The 22612-nt window shown below is 38.9% G+C and overlaps 1 protein-coding gene across 6 annotated transcripts in view; it reads left to right on the forward strand.

Annotated features, from left to right (window-relative positions):
• Positions 1-22612, forward strand: part of SCAPER (S-phase cyclin A associated protein in the ER) — a 486665-nt gene that overhangs the window by 321438 nt on the left and 142615 nt on the right. For all 6 annotated transcript variants that reach the window (XM_034993780.1, XM_034993784.1, XM_034993785.1 and 3 more), the window contains one exon: positions 8933-9048. In XM_034993780.1, the coding sequence (XP_034849671.1) occupies positions 8933-9048 (116 nt within the window). The remainder of the gene's footprint in view (positions 1-8932; positions 9049-22612) is intronic.

Consider the following 22612-nt stretch of genomic DNA (forward strand, 5'->3'; position numbering starts at 1 on the left):
CCCCCCTCCCCCACTCACCCTGGCCTCATCTCACTTAAGTCCAAAGAGGTCAAAAATGGCACAGTTCAGCCCCCTTAGGGAGAGCCTCCCAAAGGGTCCAAGTTCCGATTAACATTACAAAGGACTTGTTTCTCTCATCTTGAGAAAGCTTTTCCGGCCTCTCTCAGCCCCACTTACCTTATTACCCAAGCCTTCAAACTGTAGCTTATGATTTTACTCTTTTTGGCACCACATTTCCTTAAGCTTCTGATTTCCTTGTGATATTCTTGACCCCAACACCTGAGTCCTGTCAAGTGTGAGTGTACAGCTGCAAAGCTGAGCCTAGACATTATGTAGATTATGGGAATTTGAAGAAGCCCACATTAGAAGGCTTAGAAGGGAAAAATCATAGAACAAGGACTATCAGCTCATCATGCTAGCTTCTTTTAAGCTAACACTAACAGGTGAAGATAGTAGAGGAATGAAGATGTCCTTTAGGTGTTAGGAAAATTTTCCATATGGGAAAAATAACCATAAAAAAATTTACTCCAGGATCTTCTCATCTCTATAAATTGGGCTACTGAGTTCTAAATGTATGGACTTGCCTAAAACCTACTTGTATTATCTCTAAACAGGTCTTAAGGTACCACCAGATGCTCAGAACAAATCTAGCCTATCCTGCTAATGAACATGCAAACAGTTTTCCCCATCTGCCACCTCTGTCTAAAAGGCTAGGAAGGCCTTCCTCCCTGATCACAAAGAACATAATTACCGTCTATAGGGAAGTCAAGTACAAAGGCCACCAGCCTTTGTAGGCCACCGAAGATTAACAGCTGCCTCTCCTTTGATTGGGAGAGGCAATAACAGTTACTCTAGTTAATAATTGAATGGATTCCCAGGCCATGTAATTCAGATTGAAGCTGTCATTTTTTTGCTGGCCTTCAGCTAAGCTGGGTTATTAGAATGGAGCCACTAATCCTATTAGTCAGTTGTCAGTCTCAGAGTGGGAGAGAGCAGAGGAAGGCAGAGCTATTAAGGTGTTACACCAGGTATGTAAGTAAAGCCACACATTTCATCTTTAGAGGTAGTTTTTCCTCACTCAAATCAGAACTGATAGAGCTCTTTATGAGTGTTCCATTTTCATATGTCTGAATGCAGTGTATTTGGAAAAGGGGTAAAAGGAAAAAGGAAAGGTACCTAGTTCACCTCTTTAGATGAGATATTGTCCGTCATTAAACAAACTTACCTTGGTGCCTACAGTGTGTGCATCCTGTGCCTGACCCTGATTGAGAATGCGGAGATAGGAGAGTTTACGCTTTACAGCCAAGTACATGAACACAAATAAGTGTGGGGTAATGTAGGAAGTGATTATGGCCCCAAGAGAAGTACAGTTAAATACAGAGACCTTTAACTTTAATTGAAGCTATCAGAAAGGCTTCCTGAAAAACACTGGATCTGGGTCTTTCCCAGACAATGTATTTGAGGAGCATCCATTCCCATTGTGGCATTAACATGTCCAGGAGTACAGAGAGCAGTGTATAGAAGTACCGGGTGATTAGCACAAGAAGTCAGTATGGTGGGCTCAGAGAAGAAAAGGAAAGGGAAGACTCTCTGCATCCTTTGAGTCTGTGGATTGTTGTGTGAATGTGATTTCCATTTTGTATTTGCTTATAGAGCTTTGAATGCCATATGCTCCAGAAGGTGGGTTCCTTCCTTAATTTTAACATTTGGGCAGCTCATCATTGAGCTTGATTTTCCCTTTTCTGTCCTCCTGAGGTGAAAATGCCATAGGATATCATAGGATTGTTTCATCCACTTTTATGTATAGAGAGGAAGAAGCACTACTCATTTGAACTGTGTGAAGGAGTAGAATCCAGAAGGAGGTGTTCCTCCTTTCTCAGGGGCCTCGGGATTGTGTTAGCCTCTAATAGCTCACAAGGCGTTTTTTGCTCTCAGAGAGAAGTCTTTCCATTTGTTCATCCTTTTGTTCTGTCTCTCATTCATCAGGTATTCACCAAGCCTGTTCTAATCCAGAACTGGGGCTGCAGAGGTGAGTCAGCTGTTACACTTAAGGAGCTGACAGAACAGGGCCCTGAGGTAGGGCAGAGATGATGGGATGAAGAGAAGATATTGGAGATGAAGGAGAAGTTAGGAAGATCCTAAACAGGGTTGCCATCTGGCCATGTTCGATGGAAGAGAATCTGGAAGTGGCTTGTTGCATTTGCAGTGCAGAAGTCCACACAGCCAGAAACCGCCATGACTCCAGAGGGAGATTTGTGAGGTTTTTTTATTTCATAGTTGGTTTTGCTTTTTTGGTTTATTTCCTTGAATAGCTGCAAGTGATAAATTAAAACTTCAATTTTCAATAATACATAAGTAAAAATTTGGCTTTGAATGGCCTTTATCTTCCTGAAATTGGCATATTTTTTCCTGCTTAATGTCTTTTAGAGCCTATATCTTAAGTTTTTCAAGAGGTCACATCCATGTTGTTGGCACTGCATAAAAGGCTTTGAGTTTTGTGTTGTTTTTAAAATGTAGATGTATACATTAAAATGGTCTGCTTTTACTCACTCCTTTTCCCCTCTACTTCTGCAATGTTGACCCAGTTCTCTCCCATTGTGGAAAAGTCTACAAGAACAGCAGTGGTGCTACTTTATTCCCTGTGGACAGATTGCATCAATTGGTACATCTGCTTGGCTTGAGGTATAACATACTTTGTTTCTGAATTAAGAGATATCAGTATATGAAGGCTTTACATTGAAATGGATGTACCTTCCTTGACGGCTATTAAGGAGGCTCGAGGTGAATATGTCCTTCAGTCTTGAAAAACTGAATTTTATTCTTTGGTCATGAAGCTCACTTACAGTGAAAAACTATTCTACAAGGCACACACGATAAGGAGTAAAGGATTTTATCCTGCAGTCATACCAGAGAAGTCACTGACTGTGTTTTCACAGTCAAATCATGTACAAGTATCCTTATCAGCCTTCTTTCTTAAAACTGTCATTCACAACCATTGACTGAGCACTTAACTGAGTGCAATCCCTTTTGCTAAGTGTTGAGGATGTGGTGAAGCAGACATGGCCCCTGACCTCAGGAAGCTCTGAGTTTAGTGGGGGATACAAAGATAAAACGCTGGAGGATCATCCCCTCTGGGAAGGAGGAACAGTAGATGCAAAAGCACAAAGGCATGAAAGAGAACGGGCCCTGTGGGAAATTTGGTTGAGGGAGAGGCAGGAGCATGGCAGGGAAGGCTATTAATGGGGCATCAGATTCTGAAGACTTGTGCTAAGGAATTTGAGCCTCCTGTAGATAGTGAGGAAGAAAAGTGGGGATCATTCAAGTGTTTTAAGCAAAGAATGGCATGATTACATTTACTCTTGAGGATATTATCCTCATTGCATATATAGGCATCCAGAGCAGGATGACTCAACAGGGAGTCCCCAGTCCATTGCGAGGCCACTGTCACTAGAACAGGGTGAGATAAATACACAAATCAAGAGTAAGTTTTAGCAAATTGGCGGAGTAAATTATGTCTGTTTTATCTAATACTTTAAAATGTGGTCTCCTATTTTGTACATCTTTTTTTCCTCATTTGATAGGTATTTCGTTTGTATTGCATTTCACAAAAGTATTGGTCTACAGTGGAGTAAAAATCAAAGGATGGAAAGGAAAGGAATAAAACCCTGACTTTGATCTTAGAGTATTTGGGAAACACTGCTCTAGAGAATAGGCTGGATTGGGGTGAGCCTGGAACAAAAGATACTAATTAGGTAATTGCTGCAGTACATCAAGCAAGAGACCATGAAAGCCTGAACTGACATGATAGGAGTAGGCAAGAGTTGACAACTACAACAGAAATGGAATAATCAGAACTTGGAGGCTGAATCAGTGTGCAAGCTGAGGAAGAGGGAAAAGTCTAGAAGGGCAAATATTCTTTTAAGAATCTGCTGAAAGTTGGACCCTTGCCCTATGCTTTACTTTGAGCTTTTCCATTCCCGTTTCACAGAGCTGTTGCATTTATTTTTTAAGGTGGTTCTGCATTTTTAACATTATTAAAGATTTTATCTATAATTCCTACTTCTTTTGAGTATAAGAAAAAAGGAGGTATTTATATGTGTTTACTTCTCTATCTTGACTCACTGTTCCTCTGCTGTATTCCTTATGCTTTAGATGTTTCCATGGTACCAGATGCAATAGAAACATTGCTGGTGGGATAACCATTCACTACCAAATTAAATCCAGAAAACATTCATACATACTATATGATCTCATTTATGTGAAATTCTACAATAGACAAAACTAACCTATATTTTGTTTCTTCTTTTTACCTTCTGATCCCCTTCACTCATCCCACTTCCCCCACCCTCCTGTCCTCTGCAACCACTAATCTGTTCTCTGTATCTGTGAGCTTTTGTTGTTGTTGTTGTTGTTAAGATTCCACATGTTTTTCTCTGCCTGACTTACTTCGCTTAGCATAATTCTCTCAAGGTTTATCCATGTTGTCACAAATGGCAAAATTTCATTCTTTTTTGTGGCTAAGTAATATTCCGTGTATTTATATACCACATCTTCTGTATACCTTTTACTTATCATTGGACACTTAGTTTGCTTCCCCATCTTGGTTATGGTAAATAATGCTGCATTGAACATAGGGGTACATATTTTTTTTCAAATTAGTGTTTTGATTTGCTTCAGATAAATACTCAGAAGTGGAACTTCTGGATCGTATGGTACTTGTATTTTTAATTTTTTGAGGAACCTACATACAGTTTTCCATAGTGGCTGCACCAATTTATATTCCCACCAACAGTACACAGGGTTTCCCTTTTCTCCACATCCTCATCAGCACTAGCCCTTCCTTCCTTCCTTCCTTCCTTCCTTCCTTCCTTCCTTCCTTCCTTCCTTCCTTCCTTCCCTCCTTCCTTCTTTCTCTCTCCTTCTCTTTCTTTCTTTGATAATACCATTCTAACAGGTGTGAGGTGATATCTCATTGTGATTTTGATTTGCATTTCCCTGATGATTAATGATGCTAATTAAACATCTTTTCATGTACCTGTCAGTCGTATGTCTTTTAAAAATGTGTATTTACATCTGCCCATTTTTAATCAGATTGTTTGTGTTTTTTGCTATTGAGTTGTATGAGTTCTTTATATATTTTACCAGAAATATGACTTGCAAATATTTTCTCCCATTCAGTAAATAGCCTTTTCATTTTGTCGATGGTTTTCTTTGCTGCATAGAAGCTTTTTAGTGTGATGTAGTCCCTCTTATTTATTTTTGCTTTTTTGCTTTTGCTTTTGGTGTGTAATCTATGGTACTGTAAATCACATCTGTGGTTGCTCCAAGGAGGGGGGGATCAACTGTAAAAGTGGCATGGGGGAACTTTCTAAGGTGATGGAAGTGTGTTCGGGTCTTGATAAGCATTTCTCAAATTTATTTGAAAGGTATGCTTAAGATCTGAGCCTTTCATCCAATTGTAAAGTGTGTCTCAATTTAAAAAACTACTCAGTAAACAAAAGGTGTTCAATCCCACTGATTATCAGTGAAAGGCAAATAAAAACCTCAATGAAATGCCATTATACACCATTAGAATGACTGAAGTTTAAAGAAAAACGATAAAATCAATTTTGGTGTGAATGTAGAATAACTGAAATTATTACTGCACTGCATTGTGTACACAAATTGTTCCAAATGCCTTAGAAAGCCTTTGGGGGTGCCTGGGTGGCTCAGTCGGTTGAGCGTCTGCCTTCGGCTCAGGTCTTGATCCCGGAGTCCTGGGATCGAGTCCTGCGTCGGGCTCCCTGCTCGGCGGGGAGTCTGCTTCTCCCTCTCCCTCTGCTGCTCCCCCTGCTTGTGCTCTCTCTCTGTCTGTCAAATAAATAAATAAAATCTTTAAAAAAAAAAAGCCATGGGCGCCTGGATGGCTCAGTCAGTTAAGTGTCTGCCTTCGGCTCAGGTCATGATCCCAGGGTCCTGGGATCGAGTCCCACATCAGGCTCCCTGCTCTGCGTGGAGCCTGCTTCTCCCTCTCCCACTCCCCCTGCTTGTGTTCCCTCTCTTGCTGTGTCTCTGTCAAATAAATAAATAAAATCTTTAAAAAAAAAAAAAAAGCCGTTTGGCAATAGCTAATAAAATTGAACCAGTGTATACTCTGTGACCCAGGAATCCCACTCTTCAGCATAAATGCAGCACAACTGCATGTCACATTTGCACAAATACATGTACCAAAATGTTTATAGCAGCAGCATCCCGAGTTTGAAAGTGGAAACAACCCAAATGTCAGTTAGCAGTGAAACATTTAAATAAGCTGAGTAAGATAATAAGATAGTAGCCATTTTCAGCCTGTAATGTTAAAAGTGAAATTAATGTAGAAGGGAGAAAAAAAGACACTAAAGTAAACTTTTCCAATTAAAAAAAAATAAGTTGAGGTATATAATCAGATGAAGGAATAATATATTCCATCAAGGAAAAGGAATGAAATATTGGTATAGGCAGTAGTATGGATAATTTAGAAAAAAAATTGAGAAAGAAAATTTAGATTCTATGGAATATGTAAAGTATGATTCCATTTTTATAAAATTGAAAAGAAGACAAAGGGAATCTGTGATTTTAAAAATCAGGATAGCCTTTATATTTGGGGAAGAAGGAGAGAGAGTGAATGTGATGGGTATCAGGGATATTATGGGATGTTATAAAGCTTTATTTTTTATTTTTTATTTTGGAGTTGTTACAGGGTGTGTTAAGTTTGTCATAATTCATCTAGCTACACAATTATGATTAATGTAGTTTTCTTTGTGTTATATGCTAATACAAAAAAAATTTTTAAAGATTTTTTATTTGAGAGAGCGCCAGGAGGGGACAGAGGGAGAGAGAGAGAGAAAAATAACTCCAGCAGACTCCTTCCTGGGCTCAGAACCCCATGCAGGGCTCAATTTCGAGACCTGAGATCATGACCCGAGCCAAAACCAAGAGTCAGACGTCTTGACTCTTGATTTCAGCTGGGGTCATGATCTCAGGGTGCTGAGATCAAGTCCCAAGTCAGGCTCCATGCTTAGCATGGAGTCTGCTTATCCCTCTCCTTCCCCCATGCCTCTCCTCCAGCGTGTGCTCACGCTTGCTCTCTCTCTCTCAAATAACTAAAATAAATAAGATCTTCAAAATTATTATTATTTTCTAATCATATTGACATCCTAGCATAAGAAAGAATGGTAACAGCATTATGGTTTCAAATTACTGAATACACCTGGGTTTTTCAATTTTTTGATTGTTAGTTTTATTGCAAAGAAACATTTTTTTTCATTAATAACAAAAATTCTTAATTATCTATCCTAAAAGTATGAGTTCTTGTCTAGGATTCACAATAAAGCTATTATAGTCTCAAACTGTATTTTATTGTGCATGTAGTGAGTAATTGAATGACTAACGTACTATACTACCAAAGTCCAGACATGTACTAGAGCCAGTCAGTAATCAATAGTCCACATCAAGCAGAGCATTGTGCTTAGAACATCAGAAGAATCAGGCAAACATGTGTGACAGAGCCTATGTATAACTTATATCTCTCCCCTATGTATCCTCTCGCGCCAAAAAATACTTCATGGTGACTAACATAACATAATAAAAAATATTATAATTAAAAAAAATACTTGAGTATCTCAAAGATATTTCAAGGCTTCATCAACTGTAGAATACTATTACAAGAAACATAAGGTGATGGTATAATAGGGGGGTTATGTATTCGTGTGCTAGGGCTGCCATAACTAGCTACCACAGAGTGGGCAGCTTAAACAATAGAAATGTATTTTCTCACAATTCTGAAGGCTGGAATTGCAAGATCAAGGTTTTAGCAGGTTTGGTTTTTCCTGAGGTCTCTCTCTCCTTAGTTTATAAATAGCAGGTTTCTCTCTGCCTCACATAGCCTTTTCTCTGTGCACTTGCATCTCTGATGTCTTTTCCCCCTCTTATAAGGACACCAGTCGTCTGGATTAAGGCCCCACCCTAACAGCCTCATTTTAACTTAATCACCTCTTCAAAGACCTCCTCAAAATAGTTACATGCTGAGGTACTAGGGGTTGGACTTCCACATAAGAATTTGGGGGCAGGGAGACACAATGTAGCCCATCACAGGTTGCTGACCTACTTTTTTTCAGAATATGATGCAATGATTATGATTCTGTGTATGTGTTAAAAACTAATACAATGTACCGTAGAATGGCTCTCGCCTCTCCCATGCCAAAGCAATGCAAAGAACTCAGGGATGCTCCTTTCACGCGATTTGTAAACAATTTAGAAATTGTTTACAGGAAGAAATAATCATAGGTTGAATTCTAAAATGGTAACTTAATATCCTCCCTAAAATAGCTGAAGTGGTGAACAAATACATGTAGATGGTTAGATATTAGATTATCTTCTATTACTGAAGAGAAAAATAATAGGAAGGCTTTGTGGCAGTCCATTTGTCTTGTTAGGTGGAAATTAACATTACAAAATGATGTGGTCCTTCAAAGTATTGCTAAAAATTCTGTGTAAAAAGATTTTGTCCTCTGCATGGAGTGCTCTATCCCTTCCCCTTTTCTTTTGCCTGCTTCAAAGCCTCAGCTTTGAAGCCTGTGCTGACCCTTTCTCCAGTATATAGTTGGTTCCCCATTATTCTTACAGAGCACCTTTCCTTTTTCTTTAAGGTACTTATCATAATTGAAATTATATTATTTATGATTATTTGATTGGTGTTGCTCTCATCCACTAAATTTTAAGCTTCATGGGGGACAGCAACTCTGTCTTTTGTGTTCACCAGTTTTGACCTACTGTACCTAGCACTGCTTAAACATTCAATAAATATTTGTAGAATAATGGAACCAACAGAATGTTTGACACTACAACTAAATATTTCATTTGGTGATAATTTTATGCCTGGGAAATTGGGCTAATTTCTATTTGTGTTTCTGTCTAGAATGTAGCAGATCAGATTGCATTTCAAGTTGCTGGTGGATTAACAGCCCTTGAACACATTCTTCAAGTAGTAATCCCAACCACAAATGTGAACACAGCTTCACGAATTCCTCCTAAGTAAGTATAGTTTTTAAATCTGTCCTTCACGTTTCATTTGTGAGTCATTTCTGCCCTATGGTTTCCATATGGGGGACCATAAGAAAATTGTATGTGTATTCAGGCTTGAATAGCAAAAACTTACACACCCCCCCCCCATTAGGGAGAAAAACAGAGGTGCTCAACTTTACTTACAAAACTCAAATTGAGCCAAAAAAGCCTTAGGAAGGAAATCTCTTTGGTCAATGACCTTCTCTAATCCTAAAACAGGGAGAATGGATGAACTCCTGGGCAGCTGTAACTGCTTACATAAATTGAAGGGAACTGAATAGTAGTAACAGAAAGGTAACTTTCTGTGTTGAGTACAAGAAGAGGTAAGTACATTAACAAAAGCCTGAGCTGTGAAATTTGAAGAAATCCTTAACTAACGGAAGAGCAGTCTGAAGCCAAGACTGCCATAGTCTAGAGTCCTGGCCAAATAGCTGTGAGAACTGATTGCAGTTTGGTCTTTAACTGCAAATTGCTCCTTATCATATGGATCCCACACAAGCTTTTGACCCAAGATCTGCTTTCCCCTTCTCTTAAGTCACTCTGTGACCCCTGGCCACCTGGGATACAGTAGCAGACAGCTTTAGTTCAGAAGTATTACATTTCGGAGTGGTAGCATGCACAATTTCTGGATATTTTGTGGAGACTCTTATTTACAGAGTTTAAATGAGAAGTTTTGATAAAAGTTCACTTATATCACTGAGAAAACTTAAATATTTAGTTAGCCAACATAAGTGAGTGCTTTATTTGTCCATTGGATACTACAGAAAAGAAATTCCAAGAATATGTTATCTTTCCTCCTGAGGGACATTTTGGTAAAATAAAAATAGCACTGGCTTTGGAGTCAAACGAACCTGGATTCTGTTTTACCTCTATTGGTTCCTAGCTGGGAGAATTTGGGCAAGTGCCTTATTCTTGTTGCATCAGTTTCCTCTAAACAGGGGTAATCATATTCACCTCTCCTGTGCTACTGTGGGGATCAAGTGAAATATATGTGAGAGTTCTTTGTAAACTTTAAAGTGTTATATAAATCTGAGGTGACAGTTTCTAAGTAATAGTCTTGCCTGCCTTAAGATAGTGTTGTCTCTTTGAAATGAGACATTTCTAAGTACAAACTGTTTGATACTGAAATTAGTTTGGGTTCCTCGCTCTACTGACAAAGTAGAGATTAATAAAAGAAGGTATAGGTATCCTTTGAGTCAGGATATCTTTCTTTTTTTTTTTTTTTTTAAGATTTTTATTTATTTATTTGACAGAGCGAGAGATAGCGAGAGCAGGAACACAAGCAGGGGGAGTGGGAGAGGGAGAAGCAGGCTTCCTGCCGAGCAGGGAGCCCAAGGCAGGGCTCGATCCCAGGACCCTGGGAACACGACCTGAGCCGAAGGCAGACGCTTAATGACTGAGCCACCCAGGCGCCCAAGTCAGGATATCTTTCTACGGAGCACACATACAGGTTTTCTAACCCGGGAGAGTTGGTGTTCCTCATCAAAATGGATTTATTGACAGTATATTGTTTGGCATGTTGTCATCACTCAGTGTTTGTTAACTGACAGGGAGGGAGAGAGAGAGAGAAAAGAATGAAACAATAAATTTGAGATAAGAAAGGAAATGGCCTTTGATTCTTTGGGACAGTGCTTTGATAACTGTTAATCACTCATATTGTTCATCTTAAAAGCACCTGTAGCTTCTTTATTTGTCTTGTTCTGCTTTTTTGTTTCGTTTTGTTTTCTGCTTGGTTTCAACATGCATGACACTGAGTTCTCTGGCTGGTAACCCAAATTAAATGCCTGTTTCGCAAAAGCTACTTTTGTCATTGTGGCAAAAAGCATGCTCTGGTACTTATCTGTGACCATCATTTAGGGAACAGAAGAGGTTTCCATAGCTCCTAAGAAGACCTAAGCAAGAATTAGCACACCAACATTGGCAAGGAGCCCTGGAATCCTGAGAGTCCAGACCAGTGCACCTCTGATGGCCATGAGCTGACCACAGTGCCAGGATTGAGAGTTTGTTTCTCAGTCTCACCTTAGGCCAAGAGATTTGTGTTCAGCCAGGCACTGCTTACTAAGTGGGGCTCTACTCAGGGCAGTGGGCATCGAGCAGCAATTCTAAGATTCTCTTCTCCTGAGCACAGATCAAGATCATGACTCTACTTTCTAAATTAGCCTCACTTTTCAGGGCTAAAGGATTAAGGCTATGAGAGTATTATGCTGCTTACTCAGAAAGGGGCAAGAGACATGCCCCAGCTGTGTGAGAATTAGTATAGACTCAGAGCATCCTGGTAGGCATGTGTCAGTGGCTTAACTCAGAAAGTGTTCTTTCTCATATTCCTTCCAGCTACTATTGTGCACAAACCCCTGCCCTGCTCTTCAGCCTTCCATAGTCCCTGGGGACTTCCTTTGCTCTCAACCTGCCCAAGCCCTCCCCTTCCAACCCTGATGAGCTCCCATCCCTCAACTCCATGAACCTTCTGTCATGTTAGCTCATTTTGTTTTCTGCTTACCCAGAGAGGCTGGGTTTTTTTGTTTTTGTTTTTTTACTATCCTGCATTAATTTTTCTCAGTAATAAACAGCAGAGGTTTTGAGAAGTATCAGCCACTACTGAGGAACATTTACCATGTGGATCATCTAGACAATTACCATGTGGCTCACCTGTGACTACAAACCTCGAGTTTCACTGCCCCTGCAGCCCTGAGCTCTGGGAGTGGAGAGACCAGCTCCCTGCTTCTCTTTCTCACCACCCTGCCTCTCTCCCTTTTCATTCTACATAGCACCTCAGCAGTTGCCCTATAATTGTTGCTAGGTAACTTCCTGGGAGTGAATATTTGCTTCTAGCAGATTTTTTTAAATGTGAAATTGAGAATTTTACCCACTTCTGAAAATTTAAATTTGTGAAACCTTTCTGAAATCCTTAGTGGGTTGTTTTGCCTTTGTTAGAACCAGGGAAAGCCCATAAAACTGCTTGAATCCTTGAATCCTTGAGAGGACTTCATTAGGATGTGGTATTCCAAAATCAACCTTCTTAACAAATGTGCTCCAATAAAATTGTTTTCAGTGCCAAGAAAGATCAGCCTGAGACAAGGCAATTTTCATTTCATGTGGTATCTACTTTGGGAATGACTCCTGTTAATTTACCTGCTAACTTTAATTGCAGAAAACAAGTACAAAAGAATGAATGACTATTCTAGCCTTTTCTTTGGTTTAGGCTAATAATAGTTGTTTAACATAGCTTTTAATATTTGAAAGTAAATGGTCGTCTGTCATTTTTTGGGGCATAGAGAATGCCCCATGTGATGTAAATAAGGAGATAGATCTGCTGTGACTAGAAGCTATGGCCAAAGCTTTGTGTTGTGTTTTGTTGTTGTTTTTTTTTTAAAGATTTTATTTATTTATTTGAGAGAGAGAGAATGAGAGAGAGCACATGAGAGGGGGGAGGGTCAGAGGGAGAAGCAGACTCCCTGCCGAGCAGGGATGCCGATATGGGACTCGATCCCGGGACTCCAGGATCATGACCTGAGCCGAAGGCAGTCGCTTAACCAACTGAGCCACCCAGGCGCCCTGTGTTGTGTTTTTAATCCTATATTTACAGAGCAGCAGTGATGCTAAAAGGGAGAGTTGGCACTCCACATCTCCAGACCCCTTTCGGGCAACAATAGATGTTCTTATTTCACAAAGAAACCTGCAGACCTTTGGGGCCATGAAAAATAATCATTGGGCTAAGTCTTCCCCAGGTTGCCTTTTACTTACTTGGTATCCCTAGTTCTTTATACTCATAGACAACAAAGGGGCCAAATGGTTAGCTCTCCAAGCACTCTAGGTTTTCGATTGGAGAACTCACTAGGCACCCTATTTCTTCTCTGTCAGCCTTGCTTATCTTCCTTCATTGTCCCTCTGGACCCAATTTTTTATATAGAAGTAGTTTCATCAATATGAAGCAATGCAGACAGCATAGTATAGAAGAAAATATACAGGCTCTGGCGTCAGATCAGAACTTAAATTCTCTGCTTTTCACTTATTAGTTATATGACCTTGGGCCAAGTTGCGTGTTATAATGGAGCCTCAGTTAAACAGTAACACTACCATGTTGGGTAGGACTTGTTGGCTGTTGTGAGAATTAAAAGTGCATGTGTTTGTTAATTGCCCTGTACAACAAAAGCACTTAGCTAATATTGGTGGTTTTTGTTGTAGTTGTTATGAGGTTGACTTTACATTACCCTACTTAATTACTGAGCTTTAAGTCCCTCACTCTGTGTCAGCTTGGCTTCTAAAGAGCTGTAATCTGTTCATTTTACTTGGGCATTTGTTTTTTCCTCTTAAGCCCAAGCTTCATCCTGGTAAATTTTAGCCTTGCCTGTCAAGATCCTTTTGGATCCTGATTTGACCTCTAACTTAGTGTCTTTTTCTTTAACTTTGTGCCAGACCTGAAGTTGATCTGTAGAACACATACATCTTCATCTAAATCACTGAAAAAATATCCTACACATTAGAAAATAGTTCAGTTTAGCACTTTATTAATGTACTATCTTGCCAAGTATTCCATTTGTTGTACTCTCATCTCCCCAAATAGACTGTAATTTCTTGGGACCAGAAACCATAGTAAATATATTATTTTTTATTATTATAAAAACAATATTATTATTTATTGTAAATCATAATGGCATCTTAAAAAATATCATTTGAATATGTGAATAAATTCTTTTTCCCAAAGTTGGAAATAAAGCAGTAAAAGAACTCACTGCATTAAATACTTGACTCTGTGGACTTCAAATATGATCACATCTCAGCCAAATAGGGTCCTCTTGATTTTGACCACTCTGTTAGCTAGACTTTAGGAATTTTTTTTAAAAATTCTGCCTTTAAATTTCTGTGTACTTGTAATTATATCAAGTATCTGACACTGTTACTTATTCAAAAAGCCGAATGGGAATGCTAGACCTGTATTCTTGGTCATCCTTATCACAGTTTTAGAACCAGAGCACACTGGTATATATAAGATTGCCCCCATTTTAAACTATGTTGAAAAACAGATCCTTCTGGAGCGCCTGGGTGGCTCAGTCGTTAAGCATCTGCCTTTGGCTCAGGTCATGATCCCAGCGTCCTGGGATCAAGCCCCGCATCAGGCTCCCTGCTCAGCGGGAAGCCTGCTTCTCCCTCTCCAGCTCCCCCTGCTTGTGTTCTCTCTCTCACTATGTCTCTCTCTGTCAAATAAATAAATCTTAAAAAAAAATTAAAAATTAAAAAAAACAGATCCTTCTGACTGCTGTCTTTATGAAGTATACCTATTTATTCAGATCAAACAAATTGAGTTGCTTTTTTGCTTCTTCATGGTATAGACATTTACCTGTGAAACAGTAGTCACTGAATCATAATAATAATAAAAGTAAATATAAATATAATAATAAATATAAATAAATATAATAATAAAAGTAAATGAATTTAGAATGATATGAGGTGGAGTTTTGCTTCCTAGGAAGATAATTTATAAGATATCACAAATTTATTCTCCAAAGTAAAATAAAATGAAACTTGTGATTTTATGCAGTTTATCCACTTTTTACTTGATCCTTTGCATTGGTGAGGAGACAGACCTTAATTAACATTACCGAGTGTGTTCTCGGTGCCAGTCACTCACTGTGCTAGGTGCTTTGCATGTGTTACCTTGTTCACTCCTCCCAGTCACTAGCAGCCATGTCTGTGGCCCACTACCAGAATGAGAGTTGGCAGCCGTCATATTTGGAGCATGACTGCAACCTGAGAGAGCCGTGATATCCCTTTTGAAAGCATGTTTATTCATTCCAAATGGCAAAGAGAATGTTCAGAATTGCTTTCCCATGATTACTGAGGTTTTGTCCCTAAAGGCTTCTGTTCCCTTTTCTTGGTCTTAAGATACAGCGTAGAGACTGGTGGAGTTCATCTTATAGTGGAAAAGAGATATCCCTTTGTGTTCCAAAAGCAGGTAAATAATCTAGGGCTTCCAATCCTAATAACCAGGGGAAAAACTATTTCCTAGGGAGTCCCTTCTTAGGGTCAGTTGTATGCATGTGTGGACATGGGAATGGGATTACCACATCTAGGAACCATTCAAAATAGACCCTGTCCATAGGGAACTTAGAGTCATAGAAAATGAGATGGATTAAACTCTAAATATCATTAGTAGTAGCCTACTGTGTTACCTTTGTGGAACAGCCACTCCGGTGATATACAGACAAACTCGTCATAAAAGGAATGTTTTGCTAAATATCCAGTATCTGCTTAGTTTCCTGAGATGCTTCACCTCATGTGCTCTATAGCTTACTTCTTATTCTGGTTTCTTGACTCCTTGTTTTTCTGGGTGTTGTGGATACTACCTGTTCTAAGCATTGTACCGATGCCTCTTCTTAGCAGCTCTCTCTTATGCCATGTGATCCTTCCCTCAATGGCCATACCTGATTAAACCAAAAGTGGACATTTGACTCCAGCAGCCAGTCTGTAGACCAGCCAACAATATTGGACTTAAAACTCAGCCCAGAAAGTTAAACTGAGCCAGTCAGGTTTCTCTCTCAGGAATTTGCAGTTGGAAAGTTGTAGAACTCCAACTCATTTTTTTCTAGTGTATTTGAATTTGAAAAATCATGTAGAGTAACTTCTGGGATGGCCATTACAGGGCTCTGTTTAGCAGGGCCAACAAAGGCCATTTGGGGAAAAAGGAGGAGAACAGAACTGCTTCAGGAAAGAGAAGGGAGATGGAAATGAGAGCGGGTCCAGTCTACAGAGCTGGCATTGTTCCTGCCCTCCTGAGGTCTAGTAGTTCATATTCTCCTGGATTCGTGGGAAGTTCCCAGTAACCTTACAACAAATGACTCTTTTTACTTGAAAGTATTCTTACTGAATTTCTGCCCCTTCAAACTGAAAGAGCCTAATACTTTTGAATAAAAATATTGAAGATTTTTTTAAAGATTTATTTATTTATTTGGGAGAGAGAGCGAGTGCACGCCCAAGCAAGGGGGGAGTGGCAGAGGGAGAGTGAGAGAGAGACCCCTCCAGCAGACTCCCTGCCGAGCGGGGAGCCTGACATAGGGCTGGATCCCAGCACACTGAGATCATAACCTGAGTCGAAGTCAAGAATCAGACACTTAACCTACTGAGCCACTCAGTCGCCCCAACATTAAAGATTTCTTAAACTCTAGATTGGCTTGAAAATACTTGACTGTGTTATAGAACCTTCCTTGTGACCTCCTTTGTTTTTCTAAATTCTTTCATATCAAGAAAGAATGAATGAATGACCACAGTATAGAGGGAGCACACTCTACAAGTTCTCTAGAGTATAGTTCTTTGTGAACATTAAATGTTTCTATAAGCTGGTACTGGCTGAACTTTCCTTTTCTTTACTAACCCTAATTTGGAGAATCTGTATAGAAAATAACGTAGATTAAACTTGCTATCCCTGGTTGCTAAGGCAAACACACTTAAGTAACATACTCTACAGTGGGAGCTTATCTTCAGAATCAAAGATAAGAGAATGTATTATGTATTGTTCTTTAAGAACAAATAACAGTACTACTCATATTTTTTATAGCTCTTAAGTGTTAACTTCCTTGGTGATCCTTAGGTCCCAGATTGGTTACTGCATCATTAACTTTATAATTAGGACTTACTTTGAATTCCAGCAACATTTTCTTACCATTTATGAACAACTGAAAAATCTATTTCTTTAGATCCTGCTCTCTCAGACTTGATCATAATGGGCCATAGTCCAACTTTTTAATAAAAATAAGTTTGTTAATGAGAAACTCAATCATTTTCTGAAATTAGAAACCAGTTTCCTGTTGAGACGATGAGACTACAATGTTTTGAAGGTGAGAAGACTGCAAGAGCAGCTATCCCTCCCCCACTCAAATCCTGGCAGCATGATGCAGCTCAGAACATTAATCCTGTGCTACAAGGTAAAGCTGCATTATATTTTTAAGAACTGAATAATATGCCTTTAACGGCACAGTTTCAGTTGCTAGGGGAGAGACAGCGTTTGTAAGAGACCACTTGTCCTCTATTCCTTAAGTCATTTTATAATATTTAACAGAAGGAATAAAAGCATTGCCTTATATTTTTTTCAGGGCAACCTTTTCTGGGATTGCACTTTTGTTTCTCGCAGGGAAACCAAGCAGTATCTCCATATTATTCAACATCTACCACAGAGCATGGCATACTCAAGGACCTGATGCAAGCCTTGGAGCATTGCATCGTCTCATGCCTCTCTCTCTCTCTCTCTCTCTCTCTCTCTCGCAGTAAGAAATGCAAAACTTCATTCTGGAGGGGGTGGTTGTTTTACCAAAATTGCACCTGTAGATGCTGGATTCGTGTTTTCTTTTTTTTTTTTAATGAGCATTTTTTATTTATTTATTTTTATTAACATATAATGTATTATTTGTTTCAGGGGTACAGGTCTGTGATTCATCAGTCTTACACAATTTACAGCACTCACCATAGCACATACCCTCCCCAATGTCCATCACCCAGCCACCCCATCCCTCCCACCCCACTCCACTCCAGCAACCCTCAGTTTGTTTCCTGAGTTTAAGAGTCTCTTATGGTTTCTTTCTTTTTTTTTTTTTTTTAAGATTTTATTTATTTATTTGACAGAGAGAGAGACAGTGAGAGAGGGAATACAAGCAGGGGGAGTGGGAGAGGGAGAAGCAGGCTTCCTGCAGAACAGGGAGCCCGATGTGGGGCTCGATCCCAGGACCCTGGAATCATGACCTGAGCTGAAGGCAGACGCTTAACAACTGAGCCACCCAGGCGCCCCTCTTATGGTTTCTAATAAAATTAGCAGTTTCAAATTTTGTTTTCATAGTCCAATCTACATTAAGGCATTTGCTTAGAAAGCTCTCAAGTAATATTTTGTCCAATGTTTTTGGTTACCTATCTACTTAAGAAAATCTTTAACTGGACTATATCATTGTTAAATCACTCCTGGGACATTACTCACAACTTATCTGAGGCTCTGACTTGCTTGCCATTTTCTTTATACTGTTACCTTCTCAATTATTTTCACCAAGTCTAGCTATTGATTCAAAGATCAGGTTAATTGCCTTATTGAAAATCAAAATGCATATAAATAGTTCTCTACATTGGCCTTTGAGTTAAGGTAAAAACAAATGTCTCACCTTTTCAAATTGATGTATTCTAGCAAAGATAGTTGTAAAGTTAATTTCTATTAAGTGAATCCAATTTTCTTATTAATTTCCTTCATTAAGTCAGCAATGAATTTCTGTGGGCCAAGTGTCAGTTCATTAACAGTCGATGGAGAGTTGTAGCCAAGTCCTTTGGTGTTCTAGACAGTGTAACACAGCAGTCTTGTTGAAAACAAGCTCCAGCACTTTCAGAATTATGAATTATGTAGCACTTTCCTAACTTTGTTCTTGTCACCTTCTGGGGCTTGAATTCTTGAAAACACCTAACATAGGATGAAGATTATATCATGTTTTACAAATACATACCACAATCTAACACGTAATGTATCTTAGGCTAAAATTTACTTCTGTAAACATATTCACCTTCCTACTTGGTTAGTTTTGGAACTCAAGCCAGAAATATCTGTATTTCAAATTAGAGAAGAGGGAATATAATGCACTAATAGATTAAACTCAACTGGGATTTAGTGTCAGAGCATTAGGGTTCAAATACCAGCTTTGCCAGTATTTGGTGTGAGACCTGTCTCTTAAGACCTTATTAGCTATAGTATTTTTCATCTGGGAAATAGGGGAAAGATTCCTATCTCACAGGGTCACTGTGAAGATAAATGCTAATATGTATAAAGGGGCTTTGTGAATTGCCATGCCTTAGCATGGGACACCTGTGGCATTTGGGGCAGAATGCAGGATTGTCCTGCCCACAAAGTGTGTGACATCCTTTGGCCCATTAAATGACATTAAACACCCATTATATACCTGTGTTCCCAGTTGTTTTCAAAACCAAATATGTCATTACACATTTCTATTGTGAACTATGTGCTGGGCAATAGAGTTGTGGAAATAAAAAAGACATTGTCCATATCCTCAGGAGGCTCACTTGTTAGGGTTGAGCTAAACAGGAAAAGATGTAATTTAGTACAGTGTGCTAAGTAAAACTGTAGAAGTATGCACTAAGTACAGAAAGAGCACAAAGGATGGAGTAATTAACTGACAGAGAAGGACACAGAGTCTTACCTAAAGGTTATAACATGTGAACTTGGTTTTAAAAAAGATTCAAAGTTTGCCAAATTAACAAATCCTCCTAAGTTAGCAGAGAGCACAGCATATGCAAGATCATGGAGGCCTGAAATAATAGGATGTGCTTAGGGAGCTGTAAACATTGGTATTATTGGAACACAAATGTCCTAATATCATTAGAACAGTATCAGAAATATCTAGGTATGAGAAAATTGGGCAAATGGCAATTCAGGGAAAAGTAAAAGGTTTTTATTCCTTATTTCATATTTGGGGGAGAAAAGTTCGTACCAGTTTTATTCACTCATCTATTAATTGTTGCTACTATCTTAATTTAAGCCCTATTGCTCGTACTTTTCTAACCAAACACAAAGAGGAATTCAGTCATTTAACACACCTTTATTGCCAGGTACTTGGCACTTTGTTTATTCTCATGGCTAGAAGGTGAGTGAGAGAGAGAGAACCTTTGTAAAGGAGTGCTCTGAACCCCTGCAAAACACTTGGCATTTTCAGAAATGCAATAGCAATAAAGCTGCTTTATAAATATATTAGACTTATTTAAGTCTTTGGCTTATCTTCACCAATTTTATCACTTACATACGTGAAGAAACTGAGGCTTAAAAAGACTAAATGATTTATCAACAGTCATCAGATTGGCAGCTAGGACTGAGCATCCTCATCTGGTATCCATTTTTCTATACCTTATTGCCTTATTGTTTCTGATGTGTGAACATTTAACTTTCACTATTTTAATAAAAATAAAGTACCATTTCATTAATATCTTAGAAAAAATTACTGTCATTATTCTGTGAGTTGCCAGACAGAGGTTTTTTTGTTGTTGTTATTTGTTTGTTGTTTAGTTTTTGACTTTTGGTGGGGGAGAAACTGTTTGATTGGCTTTGGATTTTCAGTTTAGGATTTTTGGTAGTAGCTTATTGGTGTAGGTACAGGAAATGTACCTGAAAAAAAAAATCATTTTTCCCACCTAGGAGTCAAAGAGGGACAAGAGGAACTGATCTAACAGAAATTAAGAAACAGAAACCAAAACCACTTAAAATGATTTGTATGTATAAGAGAAAATGCTCAGGGAAGATCTAGCAATGAAGTCGAAAAAAGAAATAAAACATTTCATTGTTACCTTAAATACCCTTTTCAGAACTTAAATCAGGTGACATACATGGAGTAAATTTCTCATAGTGTTTACTTGCCATCAGTAACTGATAATCAATACTAGGGAGTTGGAAACCACATGCCACCTCATGTGTCCACTACATGATAGCCCTCAGGAAGTGTTAATAAGATGGTATTTGCCAGTGTGGGTGAAATCTGGAAGACAGCCCATTTGTTAATAAACAATTCCTTATTTCTAAGCAGGATTCTTTTAATATAATTCTAAATATTTTTAGATCAAGGTTTACTAAAAGTAAGTAACTTTCCCTAAGACAATAAAAGTAAAAAATTGTTTTGCAAGCTAATTAGCCATAGTGATTGATAAATACTCTTCTCCATTTGATATATTGAGGCATTTTGTTTGTGTCTCAAAAGGCTGCACAGAGACGGTTATAGTTGACAGCTGTTGTACCACTAATAAGATTAAAGTAAAGAAATTAGTTTTGTCGACTTTAATCTGCTGTTTAACACTGCAGACCACCTGGGGTCTTCTCCAGGGCCCGCATGTTTAATTGTGAATTTAAAATTGCATAACCAGATCCTACTTACGAACATATCTGAAGACTGGCTAATGGTAACTTGTTCCAGGACAAGACAGAGTTAGCACTAGACTTTAGAATTAATGTTTTAATTTGATGCCCACCCTACATTTTTAAATGTATTATTCTAATCTTTGAAACATAACACCTTCTCAGTGGGAGGTTAATTTTAGGAAATGAAGAAAGTTTAATTAGGTTGGTACTTAAGATATATCTGATTTTCCCATCTAAAATTAGAATATGTCTCTGTGGAATAATTAAATTGCCAATTCTTATTGTACCAAATTGACCAATTAAGAAAAGAAACCCTTGCGATAACACATCTAGTTGAAGATTTCTTACTCCTTGCTCTGGGCATCATTATAATTAGGAAAATAGTTTAATTTAAAAATTAATTTTGGTTTTATCAAAATGTCATGTTGTAGAATGTGATGTGCAATGCAAAAATCCTTTGTGATTATTTATTACATTGAGTTTTAATGCAAACTGAAGTATAGAGTATATATAATTTATATCCCCACAGTGAAGATCATTTGGTCAAGCAGCATTATTAGCATCCCTGGAAGACCCCCCCATCTTGAGCTGAGATTTGTTGTTCCTGAATGTTGGCTCCCTCACTAGCCCTGCCCACCCCAAGTGTTCTGGCATCAGACAGATGGAGCAAGAGCAAGAAAGGTAGTGTGGGTTTAGACTAGTCTTCACAGCTCCAAATTTCCTCTTCATCCACAGCTCATGCTGATCCAAATATCCCATTATCTACTGCAAAAGCCTTCCCAAATTCTATCACAGGTTCACCTTTTCTGTGGTCACAAGAATGCCAATATTGAACAATCCACAGGTGCATCGGGCATCACATAGGGAGTGGAATTCAGTTTGCCTGCCTGCTGCCTCCAGGATCAGTACCTTGAAGAAGTTGGTGGGCACCGCCTCATGGTTCTTGCTGATTACCTGGTACTACTTCACATAGGACCATCCATCAGCCTCCATCCTGCAGGTGGACCCAGACACACAAGACCTTTCAGGGCTCCCAGGGTCTGGTCAGACCCAAGGCCGCCATCTTCAGGAAGCTTTCCCTGACCTGACCTCTAGCTTGTGGCCATCTGCAGGACTGCCCCTCAGCATGAAGCTTCTGTGCCTTTTGCAGCTTCCCCAGGAGGCTAGAAGCTCCCTCCAGGGTAGAGACTGACTTTGACCGTTTCCCTCATGCCCATCACTGGGTCAGGCAGAGTGGGTTGTGGCAATAAATACTACTGAAAGAAAAAAAATTGAGGGAGAGTATATTAGGAAATGACTATAGTGTAGCTGATAATCTGATAGTGTAGCTAATACAACCTCATTGGAGGTGAGGAATGCTTATGGCATATGCCAAAATATGTTTTAACTGTTTTTAGTAATTATAATTAGTGGTGGTACTATTCATTGTTTTTCTGAAACTGTTGTGTGTTGTAGCATAAAGCAAGTGAGTACTTAACGGATATTCTAATTCTGTCATCCTTGATACCTTTGAGAGCCAAGATTCTCAGTGTCAAAGAAAAGATGGAGAGCTATCATATAGAAGAATTTAAAGGGAAAAAAAGATCCCTTAATCCTGAATTTGAATCTGAAATATCACTGTGCTTTCGTAAGATATTTTATCTTTAAGTAGGTGGC

Source organism: Mirounga leonina, unplaced genomic scaffold, assembly GCF_011800145.1.
Source record: "Mirounga leonina isolate KUSES-001 unplaced genomic scaffold, KU_Mleo_1.0 Mir_91, whole genome shotgun sequence".
In the NCBI taxonomy this organism is placed as follows: Eukaryota; Metazoa; Chordata; class Mammalia; order Carnivora; family Phocidae; genus Mirounga; species Mirounga leonina.